This window comes from Salvelinus namaycush, unplaced genomic scaffold (assembly GCF_016432855.1).
Source record: "Salvelinus namaycush isolate Seneca unplaced genomic scaffold, SaNama_1.0 Scaffold571, whole genome shotgun sequence".
In the NCBI taxonomy this organism is placed as follows: domain Eukaryota; kingdom Metazoa; phylum Chordata; class Actinopteri; order Salmoniformes; family Salmonidae; genus Salvelinus; species Salvelinus namaycush.
In genome coordinates, this window is record NW_024061277.1 from 137,958 (window position 1) to 149,815 (window position 11,858).

The 11,858-nt window shown below is 46.3% G+C and overlaps 1 protein-coding gene across 1 annotated transcript; it reads right to left on the bottom strand.

Moving 5' to 3' along the window:
- Nucleotides 1-1,406: 1,406 nt before the first annotated feature.
- alp3 (alkaline phosphatase 3) lies at nucleotides 1,407-8,847 on the bottom strand (the record flags this gene model as incomplete). Its single annotated transcript, XM_038986758.1, has 7 exons — nucleotides 1,407-1,720; nucleotides 3,090-3,206; nucleotides 4,619-4,810; nucleotides 5,794-5,928; nucleotides 6,251-6,320; nucleotides 6,869-7,009; nucleotides 8,675-8,847. Coding segments are annotated over 7 exons (1,142 nt in total), but the record flags the coding sequence as incomplete, so codon positions are not given.
- Between the last annotated feature and the right edge of the window lie 3,011 nt (nucleotides 8,848-11,858).

Below are 11,858 nucleotides of genomic sequence, written 5' to 3' on the forward strand. Positions count from 1 at the left end.
AGATCGATGGTATCATCATAAAAGGAGAAACCTGCTGTCTTATCAAATTCAAATCAAACTGTTTAAGCTGGTCAGTTAGGTTCCTGCAAGAACCCCGAATAACTAAAGAGGCTCCTCGACTAACCCCACCTCCTATGGGGTTCTTGGAATAACCTTTTGTGGCAATATTTCAGTGCCAAGAACCCTAAGGTTCTTCAGGGAACTTTGAGGACGTTAGAAGGACCCTTGTTGAACCCCTAATTTTTGGAATGTAGAAGCTCACTGTGTTTTTTTCCTCTTTACCCCTTTCACCGTCCTTTGATACCTATTGTCCTACCTGTCCAATACCATACACCCACTGTTGCGCAATCTGTCTCGATTTCGCAACATTTCAAATTTGCAGCAACTTGAATATAACACACAACATGCCGCAGAGCTGTTTTCTTTGTGTTCTAGCGGCACCAAAAGGCGGTATTGTGTAACAACACCCGAGTCGAGAGAAGGCATGTTGCGCGGTGCAGCGGAATGATGCGGCTTGAAGCCAGACGCACAATATATATTTGCTTAGGCTATATTGCAAATCAATTAATAGCTCAAGGATCCAATTGACTAATGTAATAAGCTCAACGAATTGGCAAGGCTTGGCTGAGATAGCAGTTGGATCATTACAATAGGAAAGGATGGCGTATAGACTTCACAAAACACACAAGAAGTCTACAGATTATTTCCATTGTGGTCCTCTTATTTGCTCCACAAGTAGCCTACGCGAATGGTGGATTAAACAATTACACATAAATACAATGGCAATAGTTTGAAGGGTGTCTACAGCTACAAGGAAATGACCTGATGCTTTAAGAAGAAGACAAAATTGGGTGCAAGGAGGGTCCGGTCACTCGTAATAGCCAAACTCTGCAACAGCTGTACACAATAATTACAATAATCTGTCATTATGGGACGGAAATATGTGATCTTTAAATATTGTGCATTATTAATGGGCTGCTGTAGTAATGTCATCAAACACTTGCAGGCCTCGATCCTCAATTAGCGACGCAGATATTAGAATAGGAGATCAAACGGCTTTGGTCGCCAGGAGGGAACTAGTCATTCCCCAATCCTAATCCTTCTATGGTTTCCTCACACAACTAAGTAGGCCTATAGCATTTTTCTCTGACTAACCAATGTGTTATTATTGACTCAGAGCTAAAATGAAGGCAAAATCTTCTAGTCCATATACTTTTTATTAGCAACAAATATATTATTTATTTAAATATAAACATATACAAATTAGGAGTATTGTCATAATTTACATAATTTGACAAAATCATTTTGGTACAGAGCACTTTTTTGTTGAAGAGGAGTAGCAAAACAAATGGACCTCTTTCATTCTCTCTTTCTGTCCCTCCCTCTTCTCCACCTCCACCAGTCTCTCAGTGCAGCACGGCAGCCAGTAGGGCAGTAACCAGAGAGATGGAGGATACCTGGGATGGTGCACTGTTCCTATCATCATCAGTAGTAGTGACGAGGATCCTCTTGGTATTGGTGTGTTGAGGTCTACTTTCACAGTGCCTGAGGTCTCGTCCCACACAGCCAGCGTAGGCCATGGCGTGGGCCAGGTAACTCTGCTCCTGGACCCCGTGGAAGAGGTGTGCCATGGGGCCGCGGGCTAGCACTGCCACATCTTCCCCACCATGGGTCTCAGTGTCCAGGGGCACCGCAGACAGCTGCACGTAGTCCTTCGACTCTGACCAAGGTGAATAAATATGTGAATATGGACTGGAGAGATAGACATTCTGCAGGAGTGATATTTATCAAGAATGCCACAGGTGAAGGGAGGAGTACAGAGAGGAAAGCTACAGGAGAAGGGAGGAGAGTACAGAGAGGAAAGCTACAGGTGAAGGGAGGAGAGTACAGAGAGGAAAGCTACAGGTGAAGGGAGGAGAGTACAGAGAGGAAAGCTACGGGTGAAGGGAGGAGAGTACAGAGAGGAAAGCTACAGGAGAAGGGAGGAGAGTACAGAGAGGAAAGCTACAGGTGAAGGGAGGAGAGTACAGAGAGGAAAGCTACAGGTGAAGGGAGGAGAGTACAGAGAGGAAAGCTACAGGTGAAGGGAGGAGAGTACAGAGAGGAAGGCTACAGGTGAAGGGAGGAGAGTACAGAGAGGAAAGCTACAGGTGAAGGGAGGAGAGTACAGAGAGGAAAGCTACAGGTGAAGGGAGGAGAGTACAGAGAGGAAGGCTACAGGAGAAGGGAGGAGAGTACAGAGAGGAAGGCTACATGTGAAGGGAGGAGAGTACAGAGAGGAAAGCTACAGGTGAAGGGAGGAAAGTACAGAGAGGAAAGCTACAGGTGAAGGGAGGAGAGTATAGAGAGGAAAGCTACAGGTGAAGGGAGGAGAGTACAGAGAGGAAAGCTACAGGTGAAGGGAGGAGAGTACAGAGAGGAAGGCTACAGGTGAAGGGAGGAGAGTACAGAGAGGAAAGCTACAGGTGAAGGGAGGAGAGTACAGAGAGGAAAGCTACAGGTGAAGGGAGGGGAGTACAGAGAGGAAGGCTACAGGTGAAGGGAGGAGAGTACAGAGAGGAAAGCTACAGGTGAAGGGAGGAGAGTACAGAGAGGAAAGCTACAGGTGAAGGGAGGAGAGTACAGAGAGGAAGGCTACAGGTGAAGGGAGGAGAGTACAGAGAGGAAAGCTACAGGTGAAGGGAGGAGAGTACAGAGAGGAAGGCTACAGGTGAAGGGAGGAGAGTACAGAGAGGAAAGCTACAGGTGAAGGGAGGAGAGTACAGAGAGGAAAGCTACAGGTGAAGGGAGGAGAGTACAGAGAGGAAGGCTACAGGTGAAGGGAGGAGAGTACAGAGAGGAAAGCTACAGGTGAAGGGAGGGGAGTACAGAGAGGAAGGCTACAGGTGAAGGGAGGAGAGTACAGAGAGGAAGGCTACAGGTGAAGGGAGGAGAGTACAGAGAGGAAAGCTACAGGTGAAGGGAGGAGAGTACAGAGAGGAAAGCTACAGGTGAAGGGAGGAGAGTACAGAGAGGAAGGCTACAGGTGAAGGGAGGAGAGTACAGAGAGGAAAGCTATACAAGAACAGAACATAGTTTTGGTTTCTTACGTGTATCCACTTTACCGATGTCAGGGCGCTTGTTGTCTACGACTTTGTATCCAGGGCCGTTTCCGTACATCAGGGTTGTGTAAGGTAGCATATCCTTCCCATACAGAGGAGATTTCCCTGTGAGAGAGACACACAGTGGGATGAATCACAATGTAAAGGTCTTACACACACACACACACACACACACACACACACACACACACACACACACACACACACACACACACACACACACACACACACACACACACACACACACACACACACACACACACAGTAAGAGAGGAGGAGTGTGTCCCAAGGGAGCTAGGGGTCGAGCAGGTTGTCTCCAGACAGATGAGATATTAGACTTTCCAGACCCTACTGATGAACTGCTCAGTGTTTCACTACTGCATTAATCACCAAGACCTGGGAGGCTGGACCAGTGGGGGGCCACAGAGAGAGAGAGATAGGGAGAGAGAGATGGATGGATGGATGGATGGAGGGAGGGAGGGAGAGAGGGCTGAACAATGGGGAGCCACAGAGAGAGAGGGAGAGGCAGAGGGAGGGAGGAGAGGAGTGGAGCGGGAGGGAGGGAGGCCTGAACGCTGGAGAGCCTCATAGAAGGAGCGATAGAGGGAGAGAGAGGCAGAAAGGGGTGGGAGGCAGAGAAGGGAGGGAGAGAGAGGCAGAGAAGGGAGGGAGAGAGAGAGGCAGAGAGGGGAGGCAGAGAGGGGAGGGAGAGCGAGGCAGAGAGGGGAGGGAAAGAGAGGCAGAGAGGGGAGGGAGAGAGAGGCAGAGAGAGGCAGAGAGGGGAGGGAAAGAGAGGCAGAGGGGGGGGGGAGAGGGGAGGGAGAGAGAGGCAGAGAGGGGAGGGAGAGAGAGGCAGAGAGGGGAGGGAGAGAGAGACAGAGAGCGGCAGAGAGGGGAGGGAAAGAGAGGCAGAGAGGGGGGGAGAGAGAGGCAGAGAGGGGAGGCAGAGAGGGGAGGGAGAGAGAGGCAGAGAGGGGAGGGAGAGAGAGGCAGAGAGGGGAGGTTAGGGAGTGATCTAAGCTGTTTGTTTTCCTCTGTAATTGCAGGGGAGAGAAAATGTCAAAGTGCCAGTGGCGTCTCCCAGATGGAGGCTGAAGCCGTCTAGTGGAGCACACCACCTCTGATGTCATCACAGCTGTGAGGAGTGACACCTTGGGGAAGGGGGGTGCAGAGCAGGAAGGTGGGGGGAGAGGTGTCAGAATGAGGACGTCCTGTCCACAGAGGAGGGGTGTGTGTGTAAAGGGGGGAGAGATTCTTACTGCTTCACTACATAATAACATTACTAAACCAATGCAACATGACTATTGGTAGTTTCATCAATTTAGCATGACCTGACCCAAACTTCTAATCATGGAACCACCAAAAAAAGTTGACCAAACATTCCTTTAACTATAAAAACACTGTAGCGAAAAAGCCCTATAATCAGAAAGATTACTAAAATAACCAACTCTAACTGTATGGGGAAAACATAAACCATAATCCATGTAGAAAGTTGTTTCTGTGAGGTCGTTGCTTACCCAGAATGCTTTGCCCTCTAAAGGGGTATCCATTGAAGGTGAAGGCGTGGGAGTGGTCAGCTGTCACCAGGGTGAGAGTCTCCTCCTCATTGGTCAGCTCCAGGCCCTTGGCGACAGCATTGTCAAAGGCAACCGTCTCGTGCAACGCCATGGAGGCTCTGCTGGCATGGTGGCCCTGGTCGATACGTCCACCTGACACACACAGAGAGAAAGAGAAGGATGAAGTTACCCATAAACACTGATCTAAGCTCAGTATGTTGGTGTCATCTCTAAAGATTGAAGGTTAAGATTGGGGGAAGGTAAGCTGACCCTAGGTCTGTGTGTAAGCGACAAGGAACCACTGGCTCCTGGTATTCAAATAAAAAGAACACTAATAACATTGGAGTAATGTTGAAATAAAGTTGAAATGACACTACTACAAGTGTTACTTAGCCAAGTAAAACGAACCTAGCTGCTGTTCTCTTATCAGTGCAGTCAGGAAGTGGAGAGGAGTTGGGCTAATATGTTGGGTCCCCAGGGAGCAGGAGGAGAGGGTACGGCGCACCATATGCCCAGCTCTATTTAAAGCCTGCTGCGATGTGTTATTTAAAACCCATTGTTGAAGATGCAAGACGCTCAACAGCACAATCAGGTCCCAGGGTGGTGCCTCAGATTGAAGGTAGGATGGATGAGGGCCTGTACCCAAGAGCCACCACTGTGGGACAGTAATGTGTTGTATTAGGCCCCGCACCTCTCTGAGGGGTTGGGTTAAATGTGAAAGACACATTTCAGTTGAAGACATTCACTTGTACAACTGACTAGGTATCCCCCTTTCCATCATAATGTTCTCCCTCACACTGCGGCAAACACATGCAGGTACTACATGCAGATCCTACTCCAGTCTGCAGATACATGTAGTGCACTGCAGTCCCTAACTGTCTTGCTGAGAGGCACACAGCATCAGAACAGCAACTAACTAACCTCTGTATTGACTCAAGATCCAGAAATACGGGCACACACACTTTGAAACCAATGCATGTTGGTGTTCAGTTATATAAACAAGTGGTGTGATTATTCAATCAATAGATTGATTGTATTTTAACAAACACCCGTGCACCTATGTTAAGGAGGAACTTGTTGGGATTGGGTTGATGGATGGATTCATTGACTGACAGCTTGGTTAACCCTTTGCTCACCTTCTACCAGGAGGAAGAATCCCTTGGGGTTTTTGCTGAGGATGCGGATGGCCTTTTCTGTGGTCTCAGCGATGGAAGGGTCCATGGTGGGGTCTCTCTCCACGTCGAAGCGCAGGTCTCCAGGCTCAAACAGGGCTGCAGGGAACAGGGTTGATCAGGTAAGAAAAGAACGTTGTAGAACAGGTAGAGTGTACGCAATGCGCTTCAGCCCGTGTAAATGTGTGATAAAATGAGTCAGTATCAGCTTAGTCAATATTCACAATACATATACTGTATGTAGGCTAAGTGAAGGCAGGATGAGGAACTCTATTCCAAAGTGTAAGAAAGTGAAAAAACCAAGGACACCCCAGTGTCTATTGATATACAGTAAGAATCAGCAGTAATGTTTGCTGTGACCTTCAAATACTCAGCTTTCCAGAATACACAGAAGAATTGACAGAATACTACAATCCTTTACCCATAAGGTAGTCAGTGGTGTCAGGGTCCACAGCGTCAAAGTCAGTCCTGTTCCACACATAACGAGCCACCTATCAGACAGACAGACAGACAGACAGACAGACAGACAGACAGACAGACAGACAGACAGACAGACAGACAGACAGACAGACAGACAGACAGACAGACAGACAGACAGACAGACAGACAGACAGACAGACAGACAGACAGACAGACAGACAGACAGACAGACAGACAGACAGACAGACAGACAGACAGACAGACAGACAGACAGACAGACAGACAGACAGACAGACAGACAGACAGACAGACAGACAGACAGACAGACAGACAGACAGACAGACAGACAGACAGACAGACAGACAGACAGACAGACAGAGAGAGAGAGAGAGAGAGAGAGAGAGAGAGAGAGAGAGAGAGAGAGAGAGAGAGAGAGAGAGAGAGAGAGAGAGAGAGAGAGAGAGAGAGAGAGAGAGAGAGAGAGAGAGAGAGAGAGAGAGAGAGAGAGAGAGAGAGAGAGAGAGGCAGTCTGAATACACATCTTTGGGCAATTTTGTGGCTGAATGCAACCAATGTTGTGTGTCAATTTGTTGTTCCATAGTTTTTTTTCTCTCTCTACCTTTCCGACTTTCATCTTCTGCCAGTCAGAGATGAGGTGGCGTCCGTCCTGTCTCTTGCCACTGGAGGCCAGGTCTCGAGGGTACTCTGGGTCCCAGGTGCCCTTAGGGGTCATGTACTTCCTCCCCCCGCCGATGATCACCTGGAGACGGACACATCATTCATGTTCATGGTTGGTATTGAATAACAATAACAACTGAGGCAATCAGCTTGCCCACAACCAGATTCACCACAGATTTGACCTTCAGACTTGACCTTCAGATTTCAGACCTAATGACATTATCTTTAGTCATAGTCTCAAGCTCACCTTCATCAATGACTACTGAATAACAATACTTCTCTGGGTCAATAGAGGAGCTGAGAGGTCATGAATAACAATACATCTCTGGGTCAATAGAGGAGCTGAGAGGTCATGAATAACAATAACTCTCTGGGTCAATAGAGGAGCTGAGAGGTCATGAATAACAATAACTCTCTGGGTCAATAGAGGAGCTGAGAGGTCATGAAGAACAATAACTCTCTGGGTCAATAGAGGAGCTGAGAGGTCATGAATAACAATAACTCTCTGGGTCAATAGAGGAGTTGAGAGGTCATGAATAACAATAACTCTGGGTCAATAGAGGAGTTGAGAGGTCATGAATAACAATAACTCTCTGGGTCAATAGAGGAGTTGAGAGGTCATGAATAACAATAACTCTCTGGGTCAATAGAGGAGTTGAGAGGTCATGAATAGCACTAACTCTCTGGGTCAATAGAGGAGTTGAGAGGTCATGAATAACAATAACTCTCTGGGTCAATAGAGGAGCTGAGAGGTCATGAATAACAATAACTCTCTGGGTCAATAGAGGAGTTGAGAGGTCATGAATAACAATAACTCTCTGGGTCAATAGAGGAGTTGAGAGGTCATGAATAACACTAACTCTCTGGGTCAATAGAGGAGCTGAGAGGTCATGAATAACAATAACTCTCTGGGTCAATAGAGGAGTTGAGAGGTCATGAATAGCACTAACTCTCTGGGTCAATAGAGGAGTTGAGAGGTCATGAATAATAATAACTCTCTGGGTCAATAGAGGAGCTGAGAGGTCATGAATAACAATAACTCTCTGGGTCAATAGAGGAGCTGAGAGGTCATGAATAACAATAACTCTCTGGGTCAATAGAGGAGTTGAGAGGTCATGAATAACATTACCTCTCTGGGTCAATAGAGGAGCTGAGAAGTCATGAATAACAATAACTCTGGGTCAATAGAGGAGCTGAGAGGTCATGAATAACAATAACTCTCTGGGTCAATAGAGGAGCTGAGAGGTCATGAATAACAATAACTCTCTGGGTCAATAGAGGAGCTGAGAGGTCATGAATAACAATAACTCTCTGGGTCAATAGAGGAGCTGAGAGGTCATGAATAACAATAACTCTCTGGGTCAATAGAGGAGTTGAGAGGTCATGAATAACAATAACTCTCTGGGTCAATAGAGGAGCTGAGAGGTCATGAATAACAATAACTCTCTGGGTCAATAGAGTAGCTGAGAGGTCATGAATAACACTAACTCTCTGGGTCAATAGAGGAGCTGAGAGGTCATGAATAACAATAACTCTCTGGGTCAATAGAGGAGTTGAGAGGTCATGAATAACAATAACTCTCTGGGTCAATAGAGGAGTTGAGAGGTCATGAATAACAATAACTCTCTGGGTCAATAGAGGAGCTGAGAGGTCATGAATAACATTACCTCTCTGGGTCAATAGAGGAGTTGAGAGGTCATGAATAACAATAACTCTCTGGGTCAACAGAGGGGTTTTGGCTGCTCACATCAATGTCAGTGTTGTTTAGGAGCTGAGAGGCAATGTCTGTGCATCCTTCTTTCTTGGCAGAGGCGGGCATGTCTGCATCGCTGTACCACTTCCTGCTGGCACTGTGGGCATATGTTGTGGCAGGAGTTGCATGCTGGACCCGCGTTGTTGTGACGATGCCAACGGATTTACCTAGGAGGGAATGAGGGAGGGAAGGAGGAAGAGTGAGAGGTGAGGAAGAGTGAGAGTGAGAGGTGAGGAAAGAAGGAGGGTGGGAGAGGAGGAAGTCAGAAAGGAAGGAGGGAGGGAGAGGGTCAGGGGAAAGTTTTCCATCAAACCTTGTCCAATATCAAAATAATCACCCTTGGTTTGAATACTTACTGTATATTTAATGTGTAATATAGCAATGTGGCTGTGTTTTTGTGTCAGATATCACATTATACAGCATTGAAATTAGAATATTTACAGTTATTATGCTCATAGCAAGTAATTTATCAGTTTTGCTGCTGCTGGAAGCGCTTTCTATGTTGTTCTCTCTGTCAAACACATGGTTGCTTTTAATCTCTCTCTCTGAAGGGATATCAGCCTTCTGTGTAGGGGTCAGGGCTGTCTCTGAAGGGATATCAGCCTTCTGTGTAGGGGTCAGGGCTCTCTCTGAAGGGATATCAGCCTTCTGTGTAGGGGTCAGGGCTGTCTCTGAAGGGATATCAGCCTTCTGTGTAGGGTCCAGGGCTGTCTCTGAAGGGATATCAGCCTCCTGTGTAAGGGTCAGGGCTGTGGAGCTGGGAGTTATGAAATATTTATGGTTGGTGATAAGGGAACATGATAACAGTCAAGGTAACATTCTCCTGCCTCCATCAGCAGCTCAGTACTACACCAGGCCACAACACCTGATCACCTGGGCCCAGACTCCAGCCAACAGCTACAGGTGGTCCTTATGGACTCAAATGAACATCTAGCCAACTGTTATCTCTCTTGTGTTTATTAGTGTTTTGTATCGGTATCTAACACCCACCTGATTATATAACGTGTCCAGGAAAAACTCTGGACCCTAGTTATTGTCTGTAAGGTTTTCCTGATAAGTCAACTGGATCAGAACAAACTCTGGACCCTAGTTATCGGTAGTAAGGTTTTCCTGGTAAGTCAACTGGATCAGGACAAACTCTGGACCCTAGTTATCGTCTGTAAGGTTTTCCTGGTAGGTCAACTGGATCAGAACAAACACTGGACCCTAGTTATCGTCTGTAAGGTTTTCCTGATAAGTCAACTGGATCAGAACAAGCTCTGGACCCTAGTTATCGTCTGTAAGGTTTTCCTGATAAGTCAACTGGATCAGGACAAACTCTGGACCCTAGTTATTGTCTGTAAGGTTTTCCTGATAAGTCAACTGGATTAGAACAAACTCTGGACCCTAGTTATCGGTAGTAAGGTTTTCCTGATAAGTCAACTGGATCAGAACAAACACTGGACCCTAGTTATCGTCTGTAAGGTTTTCCTGATAGGTCAACTGGATCAGAACAAACTCTGGACCCTAGTTATCGTCTGTAAGGTTTTCCTGGTAGGTCAACTGGATCAGAACAAACTCTGGACCCTAGTTATCGTCTGTAAGGTTTTCCTGGTAGGTCAACTGGATCAGAACAAACTCTGGACCCTAGTTATCGTCTGTAAGGTTTTCCTGATAAGTCAACTGGATCAGAACAAACTCTGGACCCTAGTTATCGTCTGTAAGGTTTTCCTGGTAGGTCAACTGGATCAGAACAAACTCTGGACCCTAGTTATCGGTAGTAAGGTTTTCCTGGTAGGTCAACTGGATCAGAACAAACTCTGGACCCTAGTTATCGTCTGTAAGGTTTTCCTGATAAGTCAACTGGATCAGAACAAACTCTGGACCCTAGTTATCGTCTGTAAGGTTTTCCTGATAAGTCAACTGGATCAGAACAAACTCTGGACCTTAGTTATCGTCTGTAAGGTTTTCCTGATAAGTCAACTGGATCAGAACAAACTCTGGACCCTAGTTATCGTCTGTAAGGTTTTCCTGGTAGGTCAACTGGATCAAAAACAAACTCTGGACCCTAGTTATCGTCTGTAAGGTTTTCCTGGTAAGTCAACTGGATCAGAACAAACTCTGGACCCTAGTTATCGGTAGTAAGGTTTTCCTGATAAGTCAACTGGATCAGAACAAACTCTGGACCCTAGTTATCGTCTGTAAGGTTTTCCTGATAAGTCAACTGGATCAGAACAAACTCTGGACCCTAGTTATCGTCTGTAAGGTTTTCCTGATAAGTCAACTGGATCAGAACAAACTCTGGACCTTAGTTATCGTCTGTAAGGTTTTCCTGATAAGTCAACTGGATCAGAACAAACTCTGGACCCTAGTTATCGTCTGTAAGGTTTTCCTGGTAGGTCAACTGGATCAAAAACAAACTCTGGACCCTAGTTATCGTCTGTAAGGTTTTCCTGGTAAGTCAACTGGATCAGAACAAACTCTGGACCCTAGTTATCGGTAGTAAGGTTTTCCTGATAAGTCAACTGGATCAGAACAAACTCTGGACCCTAGTTATCATCTGTAAGGTTTTCCTGGTAGGTCAACTGGATCAAAACAAACTCTGGACCCTAGTTATCGTCTGTAAGGTTTTCCTGATAAGTCAACTGGATCAGAACAAACTCTGGACCCTAGTTATTGTCTGTAAGGTTTTCCTGGTAGGTCAACTGGATCAAAACAAACTCTGGACCCTAGTTATCGGTAGTAAGGTTTTCCTGGTAGGTCAACTGGATCAGAACAAACTCTGGACCCTAGTTATCGGTAGTAAGGTTTTCCTGATAAGTCAACTGGATCAGAACAAACTCTGGACCCTAGTTATTGTCTGTAAGGTTTTCCTGGTAAGTCAACTGGATCAGAACAAACTCTGGACCCTAGTTATCGTCTGTAAGGTTTTCCTGGTAAGTCAACTGGATCAGAACAAACTCTGGACCCTAGTTATCGTCTGTAAGGTTTTCCTGGTGGGTCAACTGGATCAGAACAAACTCTGGACCCTAGTTATTGTCTGTAAGGATTTCAATGATAGGTCAACTGGATCAGAACAAACTCTGGACCCTAGTTATCGTCTGTAAGGTTTTCCTGATAAGTCAACTGGATCAGAACAAACTCTGGACCCTAGTTATCGTCTGTAAGGTTTTCCTGGTAAGTCAACTGGATCAGAACA